This window comes from Scleropages formosus, chromosome 11 (genome assembly GCF_900964775.1).
Source record: "Scleropages formosus chromosome 11, fSclFor1.1, whole genome shotgun sequence".
Lineage (NCBI taxonomy): Eukaryota > Metazoa > Chordata > Actinopteri > Osteoglossiformes > Osteoglossidae > Scleropages > Scleropages formosus.
The window spans coordinates 16,762,556-16,784,190 of NC_041816.1; the positions used below are offsets into that span (position 1 = coordinate 16,762,556).

General features: G+C 41.0%; 2 protein-coding genes across 9 annotated transcripts in view; one reads left to right on the forward strand and one right to left on the reverse strand.

Moving 5' to 3' along the window:
• The first annotated feature begins 142 nt into the window (after positions 1-142).
• Positions 143-15,341, forward strand: slc24a1 (solute carrier family 24 member 1). Of its 2 annotated transcripts, none has more exons than XM_018763458.2 (9): positions 143-1,218; positions 2,059-2,066; positions 4,671-4,690; positions 5,431-5,539; positions 11,426-11,506; positions 13,426-13,640; positions 14,021-14,110; positions 14,431-14,597; positions 14,899-15,341. In XM_018763458.2, exons 1-9 carry the CDS (start codon positions 143-145, stop codon positions 15,146-15,148), a joined length of 2,016 nt encoding a protein of 671 aa, XP_018618974.2. In that variant the 3' UTR covers positions 15,149-15,341. The 2 variants fall into 2 exon arrangements, with proteins under 2 accessions (XP_018618974.2, XP_018618973.2); XM_018763457.2 differs by lacking the exon at positions 2,059-2,066 and adding an exon at positions 13,174-13,286 and having other exon boundaries at positions 143-1,207; positions 4,625-4,690; positions 13,398-13,640.
• A 4,004-nt stretch (positions 15,342-19,345) lies between these two features.
• The window catches only part of dennd4a (DENN/MADD domain containing 4A), a 58,443-nt gene continuing 56,153 nt past the window's right edge, over positions 19,346-21,635 (reverse strand). For all 7 annotated transcript variants that reach the window (XM_029256209.1, XM_029256210.1, XM_029256208.1 and 4 more), the window contains one exon: positions 19,346-21,524. In XM_029256209.1, the coding sequence (XP_029112042.1) occupies positions 21,388-21,524 (137 nt within the window). In that variant the 3' untranslated portion in view covers positions 19,346-21,387. The remainder of the gene's footprint in view (positions 21,525-21,635) is intronic.

The following is a 21,635-nucleotide window of genomic DNA, read 5'->3' on the forward strand; positions in this document are numbered from 1 at the left end:
GATGAAATGAATTTTACTGGAAGTGGCTGCCTCTGAAAGGTGCTGGAGATTCGGATGGAGAAAGCAAAGTAGCCGATTGGTATCACATTTATGCGTCCAACTTTTTGACGGGAGTCACCGTCGTTGTCCTTTGTGTGTTAAGATGTATTTGTCACGAAGAAAGAGACTTCAGTCAAGCCGGATACTGTTCCTTCTTTCGGGTGTTTTGATATGTTGCGTCTACCAGTTGACTCTTAGGTCCAAGCGGTCAGACCCCTGGTCAGAGCCCTGGGCAGAACAACAAGTTGAGGAGGAGCCTGGTGAGGAGGGTCACACTGTCACTGTGCTTGAAATCGACACACGGGAGATGACAGTATCTACCCAAAAAGCAGAGGAGAACATCACAGAAAGAACTGTCCATTCAACCACCACGGAAAGTCAGACGGAAGTTCCCACATCAACAGTCACAACCACAGAAGTTCCACTGGTAACGACGACAAACCAGAGTAACCTCAGGCACTGCATCTATGTGGATCCTGAGCCACCCAAGCCCACTGCACCTCCTATGACACCCACGCCTCCCATCACTCCTGTGCACGTGCCCAACACGACGCTCCCCTCTCCTGGTGGTGCCCCACACATGAAGGGTGACTACCCAAAAGACCTCTTCTCTGTGGAGCAGCGGCGGCAGGGCTGGGTTGTCCTGCACATTTTCGGGATGGTCTACATGTTTGTGTCCTTGGCCATTGTCTGTGATGAGTTCTTTGTGCCAGCTTTAGGAGTCATCACAGACAAGTTGGAAATTTCAGATGACGTTGCAGGGGCCACGTTCATGGCGGCAGGGGGCTCGGCGCCAGAGCTATTCACCTCCCTGATCGGGGTGTTTATCTCTCACAGCAATGTGGGCATTGGCACCATCGTAGGCTCGGCCGTGTTCAATATCCTCTTTGTGATCGGGATGTGTGCCCTGTTCTCCCGGGAGATATTGCACCTCACCTGGTGGCCACTGTTCAGGGATGTGTCCTTCTACATCCTGGACCTCATAATGCTCATTATCTTCTTCCTGGACAATACCATCCTGTGGTGGGAGAGCATCCTCCTGATTCTGGGGTACATGTCCTATGTTTATTTCATGAAGTACAACGTGCAGTTGGAGTATGCCTTCAAGACTCAGTTGAACAAGCACAAGAACATTGTCAAGGTTATAGCCCTGGAAGAGCCTGAGAAGGTCAGTGTTATGTTGATTTACATGTGTATTTTATTTCTATACATTGATATGTTTTTTTAAACATTGCACTTGGGTCAAATCAAAATATAGGGAAAATGAGTCGTAGGACCATTCCATCTACTTAACTTCATTTTCAGTTCAAAAACCATGCATACATTAGCTGTTACAAAGGGATCATGTAGAGATATTATGATGTACTTCAATAAAAACACATAAATGGAAGGTAGTGGTATATTTTTGTGCTTCTATAAAATAGTGATGGGATGAAGCAATATAGTTTTTGAGAAAGGGCTATTGATGTTAATGCGTACTGGAATTATTAAAATGAATAACAGTTTGACTTTTTATGATTAAAACCAGTTAACATGATTTTTGTTGTCAACAAAAACTTCATCGCCAAAACCTCTTTAGGTTTCATACAGCATAAATCACATAGAGAGCTTGAGTGGGTACAAATTCTCCTCAGGAAGTATTACATATGGAGCTTTGGAACTTTTTGAGAAATGATATTCCTGATACTCATATAAAGCGCCCCATACATTAGTTTTGGTATGCCACAATGAATCATTTTTAAAGGTGCATTACAATTTAGTCAATTACTGATGGTCTGTTAGTGAATCCCTAATGCAGCAGGTAAACATTGTTTCGATTGGCTTACCTTCAGTGTGGCAAGAGACTCAATTCCAGAGTAAAAATGTTTGTTAAAAAGCTTCAGTTATATGATATTTTTCATTTAAGCAGTATTTTTACCTTTTGTAGATCAGGTGTGAACAGTGCATCAATGTGCTTTTAGCTTATGTTTATTCATAAGCATGTTTGCCTGTTAGCGTTTGATGAGCAGAAATGAAAAGGATCCCAGGTGTATAGAAGCAAAATGATTATGTGTTGTGGAGTAATGTGACAATCAGCTTGGCACATCGCTGTTAGATAATACTTGCATGCAGGATAATCCAGACATGCAAAGTTAGGTACTCTAGTAACAACTGAAGATTTTGGTCTATGTCACATGGTGAAACTGATTAGTTTTTCAAATTAGGCTGATTTATGCAAGATTGTTGGGTAGTCTTGTCTTGAAGTCAGTCTGTCACTTATGACATTCATTCGTACGGTTTCCGAAGTTGGCTGTTTTAATATTTGTCTTTGAATTTTCTAAATATTTTAATCTTATATTTTATTTCTCATCAATTTAAGACAAGTGCATTTTAAATGAATGAATCCTAATACAAAGTAAAATACTTCATATTTGTCAAAAACATACAGTATTTGTCCAACAAAAAACAGAGGACAACATCCCACTTTAGTCTGTTTTCTGAAGAAATTTTGCTTAAACTGGCACAAAAGCTAAATTAAAATATTAACAAAGTGCAACTGAAATAACACGTTAAATAATCTGCTTGAAAAAGCTTAAGTGCACTCTCTTTCCGGACCTCTTCCGCTGTGTAAACAGCAAAGACGGTCAGTGTGTTATTACTCTTGTTTTCTTCCATGTGTTATGAATACCTGTGGAACTGTCCACAAGCCCTTCGTGAATAAAAGCCACTCAGCTGCCATTCCACATGAATCCTTTCCGAGGCTGCAGAACTGCACATATTTTTAGAAGTGTTGTGCGGCTCTTATCACTGTTAAGTGTAATTGGAAGGCATGGTAATGTTGCCCTGGGCCCTAGGTTCCCTCAATAATGCTAATGCATTGCTACAAGCACTTGGTCAGGGCCATTTATTAAGTCAAATAAACACAACTCAGACAAAACTAGTTATGTAGGAATTCAGTGTGGACCTTGTGCAGATTCTGATCAACCCATAGCTGGATTAAATCTCCCTACTGTATGAAGATAGAGAATTATAGCTAAATTCCTGGCTGTAGATGGGAACACCAGTCACTCAAAGCCTAATGAGACCTTGTGCTGCTGGTACATTATGGATACAATGATTGTAGTGGTTCCCATTAAATAACCATGACAGAGGACAAAACATGTTACAGACGCAGTGGCTAACCAAATGTTCCTTGAATTTAAGGATACGTGACTGGGGGCTCCGTCCCTCTTCACAAACCTTGTGTCATCCATGAATTGCACAGTAGATTCTGAAAGATGAATATCATAAAAAGGAAGAAATGTTCCACCATTGAGTAGAAGTGATTACTCATGACATGATAGTAATAGATCAGATAGCATTACCTCTAACATGTAGCTGAATAACTGAACATCTGTCATCCTATAAAACATCACTGTGAACCTGCAAAGATCTCCTATTATTGTAAATAATAACTTAGTGGTTGAGTTACAGTAGCCCTACTTTTTAGTATTATTATTATGGTTGTTATTCTTCAGTGACTGTGCCTTCCTCTCTCTCTCTCATGGGGTAATACAATATTTGTCAGCAAATTCTGCAGCTTTCATTACCATACATGCGCTAAAAGCTACAACCCAGTATAAATCACTGTGGGCACCTCCTATAAGTCAACCTGTCATACTAGAGGTACACCCCATTTATGTATATATGACAAAAAGACTTCTACACACTATTTACACATTTCGGATACCTTTATAAGATGCATACAGTTTATTTGCGCTGTTTTTTCTGTGGAGATCCACGTACCTGTAGTAACTACATGGAGTCTGACATCAATTTCAAGCTTGTCTATAGTGGCAAGAATGATACAATAATTACCTTTGGTACCATTTCGCTGAATCACAACTCAACCAGAACTGTGCATAATTTTGCTTTGAAGGCTGAATTGTGAAAATGTGTATCTTTAAAAACATTTAACGTCTCGACCGCATAATTGACCTGTTTGGTTTAATCTGATATTATTGGGGCAAAATCACATTTTGGAGCATTCCTCAGTGTCCAAATCTGAAAGGAGTATATTTTGCGCATTAAGCTTCCTAATAATCTGTTACAGAGTTAATTTACCACTAATGGTTTTACTGTGTAATCCTATAATAGCGTGCCTTGGAGAACAGCAAAAGTGGAATTCTTCGTTGTCCCTGGATCTGGGAATGCACCTGCTACACCCTTCTGCAATCAGGGCCTAATGAGAGCGTAAGGGCTGTCTTTCTGCACAGAATTATTGGTCTGTGTCAAGTAGCATCTCATTTCCCTTGCAGATGAATAGCCGTGTAAGCCACTGTCGAAGACCCGTGGGCTTGTGTTGCAACCCCATGCTGAGTGCACAGAGCGGTCAGCGGTTGTTAGGTTGTTGCAACAAAGTCATTTGATCGTAAAAAGATACGTAGGCACACTTCCCACTCCAGTTTGACAACCAAAAATGAAAACTCAGAGGAATCATTTCGAGCTGAAACCGAACAGGAGTCGTACCGAGAGTCATGCTACTTCTGCTATCTTCAAACGAAATGACACCAATACTCATCCGTCTCCAGTGAGATCTGATAAAGCATCTCGATGTTGCACACAGGATGGTGGTGGATCACCGGGTGATGCTAACCCTCCTGAAAATCCAGATGACAAAAACAGATTAAAGGTAGGCAAGTCCCCTTGTGCCTGCGGAAAGTCGGAAAGTGTAGAAACGCTCACACAGAGACAGGGCGAAAGGTTACTTCACACACACGTGCTGCTTGTGTCTGGGGAACACAGCAGATCCTGCAAAATATGTTAACTCGCAGTATATAACTTAGTCTTTTCTGCCATACCTTGTCCGTAGAAGAAGCCCATTAAAGCTGTGCTAACATTCCGGGAAGGTTCAGTGTTACAATTGGCTGTTTTTTTTATTCAGGGTGCTCCACCAAAGACAGACACTTTGTATTATAGCCCTTCCTTTCAGCATTTTTCTCGCAAACCCTTATCTCTCACAGCTTTTAGCAGGCAGGTAGTTTATAAGACGTATCTGATTAGATGAGTCAAATTTAAAAGGTGATCCTATGTATTTGTTGTTTCACAGTCTGATGAGCATCCTAGTTAAAAGGGTGTTTTTTTGTGGGAGGGGGGAGTTGAAATCTTAGTCTAGCTTAGCACTTTTGTAAATCTAACCATGTCAAAATACAAAAAAAATCTTCATATCCAAAAAAGGAAATGGTTAAAACAAGCACGTTCAGAACAAAAGTAAATTTTATATTACTGTGTAATACCTATTTTGCAGTGTCTAATCACGAAAGATTCACAGGTGGTCTTGAGGACAAAGCCCATGTTTTGATCTTTGCAAGCATGTGCAGTTAGAAGGGTGTGATGGTGACAGTGACCAGGTTCCCCCCCATCTCTCCCCAGCTGAAACCTGCCCTTCAGCGAGGGGGAAGCTCTGCCTCTCTGCACAACAGCACCATGAGGAACACTATCTTCCAGCTGATGATCCACACCCTGGACCCACTGGGGGAAGGTTAGAGATAAAAAGAATGCATGATCCCTTGTATTTCTAACATTGCATTATTTCATTGTCCACTATTCAACCGATCATAACGTCATACCATCTATATACTCAATACTCAACTAGTATTTTGTGCAGCTGTGTATTCCAAATGTAATCTTCCATTAATGTTCTTCAAGTGTCAGTAATGCTCACAATTTCTGATAATTTTACACTGGATTTTGTGCACTCAAACAGGTAAAAGCTGTTGAACACTTTTTAATGTGACTTCATCAAACTTTGCATTTAAACCTGCAAATTTATTTCTCATGCTGCAGAGTTTTCTCGCAGAATAAAGTGCTTTATTAAGGGGTAATAGCCTTTAGGAGACTAAAAACAAATAGCAACCTGAAAGGACAAAAATAATGGCAATCAGAGCAGTGGTTTCTCTAAAAGAGTCACTGGGGTTTTAATCCCAGATGCAGTCACTGGCCTGGACAAACCTCAGTAAGTGTCTGTCAGGAAACACTCTTGCATTTTTGAGAGCTGAGTTATGGTGAAGTGATTACCAGTCATAACAGATAATTTCCAGTCGTTGCAGTCAGTTCCGTAATTCAGCCTTATGATGGCTGAAAATACGTAGTACATGCCCTTTCACGAGCAATTTGCCAAATTGCTGCATTACCTTCTACTGTGAATACCATCCACAGGTACATTAGTTGTGTTTGTAGTATTTAGATGGGAACTTTCGCACTTTGCGATGTAAGGCACATTAGACACCATACGACTGGGTTTCTGCCAGCCAGCCGACAAATAAGGGGAAACGGGAAGATCCATTCACCAAGCCGGGGTGCTCTGTTAGTGTGAGGAAGGTGCACGTCCCTGAAAAACACACACAGTAGAATTTAAGGACAACAATTTGTATACATGTATATATATGTGTGTGTGTGTATTTATATATATTTGACTATTCGGATTCAGCATTAGGGGCACAAGCATAAAATGAGGAATGAATGGAATGTCATGGCATAGTCTGTCTGTCCTTTACCAAGCAAAATGGATTAGCAGAGTGTCCCAAATGAAGTTAGCTCTAAGTACAGACTCATACTAAGCAGATAAACACCTCTGGGTGTATCTGTCCCAGGAAGGACCCAGTTATATTACAGAACATAGTTACATTCCCAATAGTCCATTCCTAGGTTAGAAAACAAGAATTTCAGATTCCAGCATAACACATTACTTAATAATGCACTTTAAGCATAGTTTGCCTCTGGAATAACAGTATTCAACTTAGTTCAATTCAGTTTAATTTAATTATATGGTGCCCTTTCTAATAGGGTGACTGACTGTAGGCACTCAAGAGAAAATGATATAAGTAACACAAAAAAGAAAGAAGAAAACTTTATTAGCAATTATGGGGAGTTAAATTATAACTTGGCAGAAATGACAAGTTAAAAAGAAATGTAGGAGAAGCCAGGAAGCAATGGAGGATTGCAGCTCCTAAGGCTGGTATAGGATAAAAGACCACAAGAAGTCCAAGGCCAAGCGGCTGCCCACCATTCGCTACTGCTAACACTGAATAATTATAACGAAATGTAAGTGTTTAATAAACAGATTCTGGAACATTACTGATTATTAAAAACAGTGACTGGAGCTAGCTTCTGAACTCTGTTATTTATGTAGGCATATTAATATAGTACAGCTAGCCTCCCTACATGAATACCTAAACTTATTATACTATATATGAACATGTAATAGCTGAACAAGCAATGTATGAACAGAAACAATAGAGTTTTTCCAACATGCCCTTGGAAATGCATTTGTAGGTATCTCTTGAGGCCCTGAAAATGTTCCTCTGTATTGTGGCTGAGAGAAAGATTTAGAGAAGCACTTGAGAGAAATATGAAGGATGACTAACGCCACTTTGTGCTCCTTAAACCATCCAGTGTAAACATGTGCCCTGCAGGTTTCAATGTTGTTGCCCTCAGCATGGTGAATAAAAATAAACACATATCATTCCACATTCCTCTACCGTTTTCCCAATACACCGCTTACACTTATTGTGTCAGTGGATCTACATCCAACCTGGGCAGGTTTTGTGAATCCTGTGTCCCTAGCACCATGCTTGTGGTATCAAACACTAGGAAATATTATGTTTTTCATACAGTCTGCAAGTAAGTCATGCTTTTCCACAGACATTTATGAGCCATGCTATTGAAGTACCAACGCAGTGCTCCCTCACTGTCCTTAATTGCTTATCCCAGCTATCCAGGAAGCACAGGGCACAAGGCCAAGTAGGGTACAGCCTGGATGGGATGCCAGTCCATCACAAAGTAGCCACACACATACATATTCCTACAAAGAGAGGAAATTTAACGTCGCCAATTCACCTGAAACACTGGGCTGTCAGAGGAAACAGGAGCACTAGGAAGAAATCCACACGAACACCGGGAGAACAAACACACTGGATTCAAACCAATGCCTGAACAGCCTAGGTAACCAGGATTTTTACAAAGCATGAACTTTAACAACGACAATAAACTGCAACCGTTTTTGTAAACAAAAGAAAAATCTCAGTTCAGAAGCAATAAATTCTAAGCAGATTCAAATACATGCACCTCTCACATTCAGAATCAATTACTAGGTACGTCCTTTCATCACGCAGTGGGTTGGACCGGGTCCTGCTCTCCGGTGGGTCTGGGGTTCGAGTCCCGCTTGGGGTGCCTTGCGACGGCCTGGCGTCCCGTCCTCGGTGTGTCCCCTCCCCCTCCAGCCTTACGCCCTGAGTTGCTGGGTTAGGCTCCGGCTTCCCGCGACCCCGTATGGGACAAGTGGTTCAGAAAGTGTGTGTGTGTGTGTGTGTGTGTGTGTGTGTGTGTGTGTATATCCTTTCATCACTTTCATCACCAGAATGTATACCAGGAGGGGTTCCCGCAAAAATTTTGAATACCCCAAATACTGTTGTCGTAGTATATATTCTGAGTTAATTAAATATGCAGAACAAAGTATAGTGTAATATACATCAGAATAAACCCCCATTCCTTGGGTAACAGGGTTAATTGTTTAAGCAAAATCACCCCTTTAGAGAAATTCCAATTGTGAGAGGGTTTAATTTTCATTATTTCTTATTGAAAAAAATCCTGGATGAAATATGTCACCTAAAGTTAAAATTCCAGCATAAAAGGTGTTTTTAGGCATGGCAATAACACACTTTATAATATTAGTAGCAGAAGTGATTATTTCTAGTTTCTCTTTTAATGTCATGTTTTTATTTACATTTATTTATTTAGCAGATGCTTTTCTCCAAAGTGACTTCCAAGGAGCTCTATGTAGTGTTATCAGCCCGATAACACTACACAAAGTTATAAATTTAATATTATAACGTAATATTTATTCCTTTAGTTGTTATCAATAGTCGTTTGTCCAATGCTGGCCACAGCCGTCCAGAACCTAGCCCTGGAGCACAGGGCGTGAAAGAGAATGCAAACTGGATAGAGACATTTTGATAATTTTGCTGGCTCACTCTACGAATTACACGAAGGCTATACTGTTACAGGTGCTGTGCAGCATCATTAACAAATGTTTGACTCCTGAATGTCTTCATTTGACTACAAGATTAAAGCTTTATTTACAGTAGTAAGGATATTTATTTTATGAAAGCTGCTCATATGATTTAATTGATTTGGTTTAGTACGGTATTGCACTGAAAGGACCGATGGCTTGAATCCCACTCCTGCTGTACTACCCTTAAGCAAGGTGCTTACCCTACACTAATACAGTAAAAATTACCCTTATGTATGATTATTGTAATAATAATTGTAAGTAGCTTAATTTTGTATGTCATGAGACTGTCAGCTTAAAAGAGAGGAAATAAGAAGTATGCACTTTAATTTGTTTTGTTACGGAACAAGTGTTTTCGTGTTAATAATGTGCTCGAAGGAATGTCTGCCTCCAGCCAGTGCCTGTTTTAAAAGAGAGGAGTCCAACCGCCACCAATCCTACTTGTACACTAGTGATAATTGTTTTCTGGTTAATATGAGGTTCATTTATACGATTTAGCCGGAAAATAATTGACACAAAGTTTGCATCTCTGTTCCAAAACGTCAGATACAAGCTGTTGTCCAGAATGAAAGACCCGCTGTGGAAGAAAACTGACCACAAAACTGGCAAAAATGCTGCTGTACTGAATAATATGCCTATGGCTAGACATTTGCATAAGGTGTTATAGCAAGAGTTCATTGCATGGAACCGTATTATGAGGGCAGAGTGTTTATAAATAATCTGGGGAAATTTTTCAATATGTAAATATACTTCTATTCTGTACGGGTGATTACTTAACAGTTTTGCAAAGCTGCAGAAAAAATAGCATTGCTTAAAACAAGACAGAAACAACTGTTGAAAGCTCAGCACAGCCCAAACAGGTGCACAGGGCTGTGCAGCAAAACAAACGTTTGTCATTGTAATTGAGTTGCTCACTGTTTAAGAGCTTTGTACAAAGTAGAATTTTGAATATATATGTATTGCTTTCTGAATGTATTTACTTTTCCTCACAGAAAATAACACAGCTTTTTTTTTGGTGAAAAATGTTTGACTTTTTAAAAGTACCATAGGACTAAATATCTTCTTGAGGTGACAATCACCTTATTGAACGTGTTGTTGTTGTCTCTATAAAATCCTGCAGTTTACGTATATTAAACCGGAACGAAAGACAAAAACACATTAGCTATGCAGACTGTTGGAGGCTCACCGAAATCCACAGTTCTGCTTGGGACACTATGTGGAGGATCTTCTTACCATTACCTGTGGTATAGGGCACCAGAGTGCCTCCCTTAGGCCACACTCGCTCCTGGGAAGCAAGAAGCACTCCCATCTCTCCCTGTGACACCCTTCAGCCAAATGACCCTTCTCCAAGGGCCAGCGTGCCCACGGGCGGTCTGTGCTCAGCGGGGTGGTGACCTTCATACTGTCCTCAGTCCCCTGTGGCCCTGGCTCAGGCTCACAGCTCCGGGGAGCTTCTGCCTCCTAATCAGCTTTTAATGCAGCTAATAAAAGCTGGATAAGAGCCAGCATCCATGATCTCAATCCCTTTATCTCAATAGGACTCACGTTGGTGTCATCAGCAGCAGAATGGCAGCTATAGTGTGACCAGAAGAGGAAAAAGAAGAAAAAGCTACTCTTACGGCAAACCCAGTCATAACTCATGGGTGCTGATGGCCCCACATTTATAGATATGAGATAAATCTGTCCACTGATCTGTCATTTAAACATCTCTAGAGCTGCAAGGCATAATGTTGGCTTTAGCCAAAGACACTTTAAGAAGAGCTTTGAATGTTTGCCTTAACATTTTGTTCAACTCTGAAATCTGAAGGTGAATGTGTCGTATGTTGAGCTCCTACATCTTACTGAGCCATGGGAAGCGTGCTCATACTGTATGTAACCACGGTGAATGCCCCATGAGTTTGCACTCGTGCGCAGTATACGGGTCTTCCCGTGTGAACAGTCTTTGTCAGACACAGGGATGTGAAGGCTGGTTGTTGAGTGCTGGGACAGATAAGGTGGGAAGGCCTGGTTATAGTGCTCTCTGGTCTCTGTCCTTTGCGTGTCTCTGTGTGTTGTGCAGCAGCTAATCTGTCTCTCCTGTCTCTGACTTTGTCCACTTTGTCTGGTTTTTATATTTGTCAGTCCTCGGCCATCTCGTGTTAATCAGCCAGATTCAAATTTTATCTGTTCCTTCATTCTGCCTTTTAAAGTAAATGTTTCTCCACAAAAACAATGACAATGGAGCCTTATGAGTCATGTAGAAGCCCCATCAGTCCTGGCTACCCATCGCTTTGCACGTGATCTGGCACCAGTGCCACCTGGCCGTGCTGCAAGACCCTTCAATGAGCACCCACCACCTTTGCTCTCTCTCACCTGCAGTTAAGTTTAAGGACAAAGCTGAGATCTTGAACAACATGGCCAGGGGGAAGGTAGAGAGCAAGGCACGAGGAAAAGCTGAAGGTAAGCTAGACGGCCGTCAGTTCTGCTGCAGGGGTCCTCCAGAACACCAGTCAGCCCTCAGCCCCTCTAATACTCACCCCAACCCTCTGAGTCTCTTGGAACAAATGGTATACTGACCAAGGCTGTTGCTATAGAGACCACTGAAGATGAAAGAAAACGAATAGTCGCAAACAGTATAAGACTGTTGTCAGATGATGCAGATAATTTACCCTGGAAATACAGTCTCATCAAATACATGTGAAATACTGAACACGCTTTCCAGTTCAACCTTCTGAACCCCAATATGTATCTGTCTCTTGACATGACTTCAGGGTCAAAGTGTCAACCCTGGCTGTGAACAGAAGGCTTTGTATTGGGCCTGTGGACAAGGGTGCGGAATGTCTGATCAGCATGTAATGTGTTCGCTTGGGTTCATCGCCGAGTTCATGCAGCAGTCTGAGACATACTGACATTCTTCACTTTCGCTCTCAAGTGCTTTGGCACAGTGCCTCGCCAGCAGGACTTTAAGCAGCACTGCCTTTAAAGAAATCGATTCGGGGATTTAGATGCAAATGGGGTCCTGCACTTCAGCGTCAGGGTAATTGCTGCTTACAAATCAAACCTGAGACATCCGAGTAGAAGACCTCAGAGCAGTCACCACTTCTGCCATGTCGACAATATATGCAAAGCACTACTTTTATATAGAATAAAAACCTGCCTCATGATTTCTTTTCAGGTTATTAAATAGTTTGTATGAAAAAGGTTTAGCTTGAAGTTGTACACAATTTGGGGTCTGCTCAATAAATCGATGATATTTTACTGTAAGCCATGTGATGATCACATGAATAAATGTCATTATAATATTAAAGAGGATTGGTTAAAGAGAAGGGCCACAACGCCACATTGTTTTGTTGTATAATCTGTTGGTAGGGACCTTGGACACCTTGGTCAATACAATATCCCTGCACAAATGAGCCCTGTTACATATGCAGTGTGCTGATTAATGTGGCACATGTTAAGGCGGTAATGCACCAGCTGCCCGACTGCTGTGTACCGGCTACAAGAGTGCCAGCCTCCAGCAGCCCGGACTTTTGTTTCCTTAATAAAGCAGCCCAGCGTTCCATGTTCTTCCTTTGTTTGAGGAGAAGAGCTATTTTAGACACAAGCTTATATAATCTTTTTTTTTTTTTTGCTTTCTTTTATGTATTGAAACAAAATTACAAGGTAAGGTAGAGCAACATTGAGCAAACTGAGACTTGTGTATGATGTCTGCGGGTTAAACTAAAAAGTATGGGCGTTTTTCAACCATCCATGTGGACTGAACTTCAGATATTGCTCCGAATGAAGTAATATCTGATGTGTTATTTCGGTTCAACATGTGAGCGGAACAGACTTGCAATTATGAATAATAACCTCATTTTGGGTAAATGTGGTAAAACTATATAACTGTGTCCTAATAAAGTTCCTCTTTGAAAATTACAAAAACCGTTATTATTTACATTTTGTAATGTTGAGTGCCACTTCGTAAAGGCTCCCCGGTGATTCTTTGATTTCCCATTAAGGTACGGGAGCAGTTGCGTTAGACCATTCTTCCCCGAACTGGTTGAGAGCTTCAGAAGCACCTACGGTAAAGCCATTCTGTGGATCTTTCTGACCTGTAAATGTCACCTCTTCCTGTGTGCTGCTAGATGGGGCTGGCAAATCAGAGCATCCCAACACCGTGCAGGGCAGCGCCCCGGCCGAGCCCTCTACCTCCCAGCCCCCGGCAAAAGAGGAGGAGAAGAAAGGGCAGAAGGAGAAGGTAAAGTATTTGGGCAGATTTACAACTCTGGTGCAGGCATTCATATTTTTCTCCATGATTCCACTCAATGTTGCTCCTTTTTTAACAATTTCCAATCATTCTCTTCATTAGGGCAAAGAAGCAGCAGGTAAGGAAGGAGGGGGTTCCGACAGCTCGGGAAGCAGCGGCGATGACAGCAGCGATGATGACAGTGATGACAGCGATGACAGCGATGAAGATGAAGAGGACGAGAAGGAGACCGAGGAGCCTCTATCGCTGGAGTGGCCAGACACCTGGCGGAAACAGGCTACCTACCTTTTCCTCTTGCCCGTCGTCTTCCCACTGTGGCTGACTGTCCCAGACGTTCGTAATCTGGTAAAAACCCCCAATTCCAACATAGTCAGCATGACACACATTGTCATTTGACAACTTCATTGCTCAGCCTTTAATCATAGATTCTATAAATATTAAAATATTGCACTCTGAATCAGTAATAAGCTCAGGCCTGTTGTGGCTTTCAGTGAAGCAGAGTCAACATTCACTTGTCTCCGGATGAAACTGCCTGCTAATATTTAACCTCTTTGGATCAAAGCAATGTGTGTAGTAATACCTCTGTTCGGTACAGGAGAGATGCTGCTACCGACTGCCTTTCAGTGGCACTTGGAAAAGCTGGTGACAGGGAAAGTCATCACAGTTTTTAAAAATTGACCCTTAAGTGGTAAATTTGAACTATTTTCATTCTCTCCATTCTGCAGGCTTCCAGGAAATACTTTGTAATGACCTTCCTTGGGTCCATTATCTGGATTGCTGTCTTTTCGTATCTCATGGTCTGGTGGGCACATCAGGTTTGTGACTCATTGTCTTTTCATCCCCAGCTATTCATTCTCTGCTTTTTTAACTGGTGTATATATTTGTGTTTAATTGTGTCATGCACCTGTTGTTTTTTTTTTGGATCCTGTGCCTTTATGGCTCTTTCTGGAGGGGTTAGCATAAGCCCTTTCCTTCGCACCCTTCCTCCCCTCAGCAAGCCTGTGCTTCATGTCAAGTAGTGCTCCTGAATGTTTCGTCACTGAGCCACTCAAGTAGCCCTAGATCTTCTAAATGCTTCAACTTTACACAAACTTCTATGTAGCTCTGAGTTTAACCTTTGAATGTGTTTCTCCAGGTGGGCGAGACTGTTGGCATCTCTGAAGAAATCATGGGCTTGACAATCTTGGCAGCTGGTACTTCAATTCCTGACCTGATCACCAGTGTTATTGTGGCTCGCAAAGGCCTGGGCGACATGGCGGTGTCCAGTTCAGTTGGCAGTAACATTTTTGACATCACTGTCGGGTAAACTATCTCCTATTCAGCTGAGCGCATCAGTCCAATTAGTACAAAGAGAGGACCTAGCTGTCCGTGCGCTAGTCAAGGACTGAGCAGAAATCACAGGCTGCCATTAATTCTGAATTATCTTCACTTTGATTGACCTTAACAAACATTGCACATTAAAAATAAAGTTAACTCAGTAGTTCCTATTAATCGTAGCTCCTTGCATAACTCCGGTAAGGACTAATAGAGGAAATGTATTATATGTCTGTAGCTCTAGGTGAGGGACTGCTGAACCGACCCCCCCCCCCGCTCTCCCCTGTAGGCTCCCCGTGCCGTGGCTGATGTACTCGTTCCTTCACAACCTGGCCCCCGTGACCGTCAGCAGCAACGGGCTCTTCTGTGCCATCGTACTGCTCTTTCTCATGCTCCTCTTCGTCATCATCTCAATAGCTTTCTGCAAGTGGAAGATGAACAAGATTCTGGGCCTCACCATGTTCTGTCTTTACTTTGTGTTTCTGGTGCTGAGCGTCATGCTTGAAGACCGCATCATCGTCTGTCCCGTGTCCATCTGAATTGCTTCCTGCCAAAGCGTTCACTTACATTTGCACCTCTGCCACTTTTGTTGGCTGCGGAAGAGAATCGCTAATAGTGTGTCACACAATCAATCACACACAAAGTCTGCTAGACAGGATTCTTGTTCAGGCAACACAGCGCTGACGGCAACACATTTTTGGAAAACTAGCATAACACTGTTGTACACATTCATACGTCCCATAAACTTTCCGCATTAAGCTAATGGTGCAGTAAAACAGAAGTGTTACACATATGCATCTATGTTCATTTGCCAGTATATAACCTAAAAGCTGCAGTAAATGGCAGTAAATTATACCTTGGACACACACAAGGCACTTTTGTATCTCAGGCTGCTACAAGAATCCAGAATTTATACTGGAGCATCAGCGAGTCTCCACAAAAACTTAGAGTGGAATGTATTGATCTTTTTTGTACCAGTGATTTCATGAGTAAAATAAGTACAGGTGGTTCCCGATTTACGAAAGCGTTACGTTCCCCGAAACCCATCATAAGTTGAAAATATAGTAAGTCAAAAATGCATTTAATACACACCTCTGCGTGACAGACTGGGAGATGCGGACGACTGTTGCTGCCCAGCATCACGAGAGAGTATTGCTCCACGTATCGCTTTCCCGGGAAAAAAAATCAAAATTTAAAGTACGGTTTCTACTGAATGTCTATTGCCAGCTCACCATCGTAAAGTCAAAAAAATCACAAGTCAAACCGTGGTAAATCAGGGACCACCTGTACTGTGTTCAACAACTGAAATGCAGTCTTAATAATACATTTAATTACAACTTATGCTGAATGATACATCAGCGATTCTGTTGGCTTAAAACGATGAGTATGCAAAGGAGCACAAAAAAGCAAAGCTTCATTGTGCTGATTTTGTGAAAGACCTTTCCCCCCAGGTTTCTACTAATTTTAATGCAGAAAATGAGAGTTGAACTGTATTTTTTGTTAAAAAGGTTTTTGTAAAACATTCTCTGAATGTGCGCTAGGTTTAATCAGGGATTTCTTCTTCAGTCAGAAATCATAATCAAAATATCATAATAGGCTATAATAAAAATAAATTGCTACTGCATAGCAAGTGCTATTAAAAGCATCTACTGACAGCTGGTGATTTGTGATTACCAGGGCTAATTACACATTTCTTTTTTCCAGCTCAGAGTGGATACAAAGCAAAAACTGTTGGGTTGTGTGCACGTATAACTAGTAAGCATAACAAAGACAAATGTGCATGTAACTTTAATGATAATCCCTGCAGAGTAACCATATATTACTATATGAAACACTGTCATGTTAATATATGATTTAGAAGTCTAGACTAGAACTAAAATTGTCTTGAAACATAACGTGTATCCTCTTCACGTCAGATTCCATGGTCAAAATGTCAGTGTGGAAATCCTGCAAGCTTTGGCTGTGAGCTATAATTCTAAGTGGATGCAGAATGCTCAGTGGATTTGTTAAATCAAAAGAACATTGGATATCTCTCCATTTTATTGTTCTGTATATGCTGTACTTTAAACCCACTACGATGGGATTATTTTTATATTTAACAATTGGTGTAGGGTTAGTAAACATTTACAGAAAGAAATGACATGCAATAGCTTTTTTGACTACTGGAAAAAAATTGTACAACTGAGGAGCATTCTAAAACCTCTGAAGACCTTATCAATAGTGGCAAAATTATGCAGTCTTGCTTCAAACATCATGTTATCTTGAATGATACACTAAAAGCGTATTCAGATGTTTATGCATTTCGAAAATAATTAAATGAAACACATGGTAATGAAACAATTTTACCAGTTCTTCTGTCTCCTGCTCAGTCACGCACAAACACAACAAAACCCATCCAGCGTAGGAGTGAATTTATTTACAGTTAAAAGGTTGACCCTGAAGATCCTACCATGGACCCATAATCATCACTGAATCCCAATGACCTGCAGGTACATCTGTAAACACGTTTTCAAAAGATGCTTTCTGAAGAGCCAGTGAAGTGCACATTGAACTGGGAACATTTGCACATACCTTTGCGCACGCGATACATCCACAAACTCTGGGCAAAGCTGCACTGAATTATAGAAGCCTTTGTGGGATATTAAGAGCATACGAAGTTTTAACAGCCTGTCTCAGCAGAATGCTGCTTTGCCGCAAGGGTTCGAAAATATCTTCAAGCTTCAAAATTCTAACAGTCTTTTTCCATTTAAAATGTATAGCCTCTGAAACAATTGCATAGCACTGCTCTGTGCTCGCACATTGGTCACCTTTTTATGTCATTTAGTCCCAGGCTGTGTTACAACTGGGTTGGAGATACACAGAGTCAAAGAATCCAGTCCAAACCCTGAGCGACCCTCAGCCTGTGTGACGAGGGGCGAGTGCTTTCTCCCTCCACAGCGGAAAGAGGCTCATGTGGCCAGATGTCATCACACGCACACACATCTTGGGGAAGTCTGTCCTCCAGCAGCCATGACACAATCTCCCTATGAAGGACTCTCTTAGCTAGTTGGAGAAAACCACTCTTGAAGCGAGCTCTTCAACCGACTTCCTGCCGCTTAGATTGCCGAAAAAAAACCAGGCTCTTAGTGCTTTCTTACCAGGGTATCAGCTCCATGTACCCAGTGCTCCTACAGTAAAGCACAGAAGGTAGACCAGTCCTTTTAATATATTACATATGACAAAAACACACATTTGGAAATAACCGTCTTGTCCAAAGGGAGGTGTTTCTTCCCCATCATTTTTGTTAAAATACAGTGAAATAAACAAAGAATTTCGTTCAAACGTTTTCCAAGTGTTCATATGTGGCTCTGACCCAAGTACAAAGACATTTATTTAAGCATATACAGTACTGTACAGTACCCAGATGGAAATGTTACTTTTATCCAAAAGAAGGACAAATGCAATTGAGCACTTCTTCTTAAGACCCGACAAAGCGATGTGCAAGTATTCAAGTTAATGAAAACATGGGCATGTGCCACTAAATTTGAAGCTGTGCTATTTTACAAATACCAGATAAATTTTATTTATATTTAACATTATATTAAACATAAAAAGATGGTTTTAAAGACATCTAAATATTTATGTATATATAAATATATTCATTTATACAGAAACTATGTTACAATAACACACTGTATACAGACATTGTTGTCTCATGTCCACATTTCCAAATTTGGGGCAGAAAAAACTGAATGAATATGTATGAACGCATAATGAATATGGATGAGTACTATAATGAAGTGTAAGTGGAAATGGACATTTAAACTGGTGCAAGTCCCTGTTTTCTGGAATCTGGAAATAAACATTTGGATGGAGCCTTTGATCTTCTAAAAATATGACACAGCTCCTTTCTATTTTTTTCTGATAACAGGTGTGTGCATCACTTAGGCAGTAGATCCAACCAGTATAAGGCATGCCTTTCACTGATGTCAGCCAAGCCCTGCCCTGCCCTGCCCCAGCATGCTGTTTTCATCCTCACATTTCTACACGTTGCCCTGATCATAGAACCACCTGCAGACTGGGTCTCCGACAACGAGCGAAGACGGGCGGCACAAAAAGGGCCAGGAGGAGGCTCACATCTCACAGGCTGAGCAGAGGATAGACTCCGCCGAAAAACACATTTACGCGTACAATGGCAACGCTGTACTGACCAGTGGGAACAATAATTCCATAATTCCCCCTTCCCCGACTTATTAAAAATGAGAAACGAACACAAGAGATCAATACGAACTCAGTTCCTAGCATGTCCATGAATGTAGATGTGTGTAATATAGTCCAGTCTTGAGAACCATTACTGTGCTCTTTCTGAACATTTGCAGATGAGTATTTCACAGTTAGAGCGGTATTGTTCTACAGCGGTATTCTTCGTAGTCATTCCTTACAAATGGTATAGCCAGGTTACTTATACTGCTATGTAGTATATAATACCTTGGCAAAATATATATTCTCCCATACACATCCCTATATTTTTAAAAAATTAATAGAAATGTGTATACAGAAAAATAACGGATACAAACTACATAAAATACACAACACTATTGCTATACTAGAACGTCTTAAATGTATATTTATTTTCATACTTGTGTTATGAATGAAAAACACTTGAAAAAGTGCTAAAAAGGGAAACATCTATATGTACATGTACACCGACATACAGAAACAAACACACACACACACACACACACACACACACACACACACACACACACACACACACACACACACACACACAAGATGTAAAAATGTTTCTCAAGTGTACCATTTTTAGGTTATTAGTTTTTGGTTTTAGGGTAGAATATACTTATAAAGAAGTTCTAACGCATGTCCCTAGAAAACAGAACATAAATTTGTTTCTCAAAGACAGAAGCAATAAAATCATTTTTAAAAATCTATTTGCGCACATTTCACAGGTGAACACACACTTTCTTTCCAACCAAATCACTGTATCAAATATGTCAAGTACCTGAAAAAAAAACAGGACTCTCTTCTGATACATTGCAGATGTTAACTGATCCTGCCAGAGAGAATCTAAATAAGACACACAATCAGGAGTCAGATCTGCATTTTCATTGCTGATTCGAAACAAGGGAATTCATTACGAAGGAATTTATAGAGATCAGCTCAGTAGCTCAGTGTAGAGCTAAAAGAAATGCACTGAAAAGGTGAATAATACACAATACACACTAAGGTCCTATATATGTATATACTGATGAAGTTTTGTTACAATGTTAATATTTTAATACCTAATTTTAATAAACTGAATGTAATGGAAGTATGGTAATATACCCTACTTTAAAAATATACTAGTAATAAATATATTTGTTCGGTATTTAACATAGCTTTCAGCATTTAAAATAAAGCCACATCATATTTACATCCCTGATTCGAACCGATGATTTGGATGCCATTATACAAGGCGCTAATGAGGTGTCAACATTTTTTGTGACACCGACCAAAAAAAAAAAAAAAAAAAAAAGATTTTTTATTTTTATTTATTTTTTTTTTTAAATATACCATCACTATTCATAACATCTGTCTTACTTTTCCAATCAGGGATGAGGACGACTAACACTGGGCCCTCCTACATGGATTCCTTTTTGCCCACTCACTGAACAGTTAGTTATTTGGGTCCAGATGTGTACTGCAGCCATTTCTGGGATTGTTTTGATAAAGTAGCGCAACTCAAATGTCCCAGTTGAGTAAGGTAAACCATCGGCATTAATACAGTACTCACTGTAAAGACAAGGGCCCCCGACCCACCAACACGAACACTGGTATAAGAGGACATCGACCATGACCATTTGGACCAGAGAAAACTATTCACCATAGTGAAAGCTGGGCTCAAACACTAAAACAGACGCATTTAAATAAATAATGGTACATTTGTATAAATATAATACAAGTAAAATATTGCCAATATTAGTCTGAATCATATAATACAAATGTTTTATAAAAGTAAAATTGTATATACAGCACATCTGCATTGGACATAATCTGTAACAGAACTACGAAAAATACCCCGTAACATCAAACATTTTACCGGAAACGTTCTCTTCCGTTTTTGTAGTAGTGTCAAGCAAATCCAGGGCAGCTCCTTCTGAGAGAAAGACCTTCTCATGCTGCTGTTCATAGTGCTTTGCTGCTCTTTTGCCTCCCCTACAGACCAAGGGGGCAGCAAGGGTTAACTGGCGAAACGAAGCCTGGTTTTTCAGGCTGTTAACTAGAAATGCAGCGCCGAAAGTTCTTCTCCTCACTCGTCATTGTCCGCTATTCTTGGATTCCTGAACATCAGCAAGACCCTGGGTCTCCTGGGCAGTCTTCTGGTCTCTCTAGGGTTAGATGCTCATCTTGTGATAGTTTTCTTGCGCTGCGGCGGTGTCAGGAAACGGGAGGCATTTTCAAGGATCACTGTACGTCGATTAGCGCGACTGTTGTTGTAGCTGTACATAGCGAGTTTTAGAGATGAGTGAAGTAGCTGTGATATCCGCTCCAGCTTGCTTTCAAGATGAATGTCTTGCTACATGTGTGTGTCCTTCACGGCAGTGGCCAACTGTTCTGAGAAACCCTCCTGCGCTGTGTTCAGCGAGCCTATCGACTCGTCTTTGTCCCGTTCAAGGTGCCGGAATGTTTTTTTTTTTGGGACTAGAAGCAGCTTGAGGTTCAAGCAGTATTGAGATGCAGGTGGAATCAGGGGAGCTTAGGAGCAGCAGAAGCCGGAGAAGGCGGAGGCCGGATGGGCTCACAAGTACGGTTCGCCAAAAATCTTGCGGCACTCCATGACCCCGGCGCTGGGGGGCCGGTCACAGTTGTGCGTCAGCTTGACCTGGCTGGGTGTGAGTCGGTCGTATGCCATCTTGTACTCGCGGTCAAAAGCATCTGCGTTAACAAGAATAACCTGTCTGTTGTATTCCTGAATATTCCTGCGGACATTGGATTTATAGCTAATAATAATCCTCAGATAATTGGCATCTACGCCCCCACAGACTT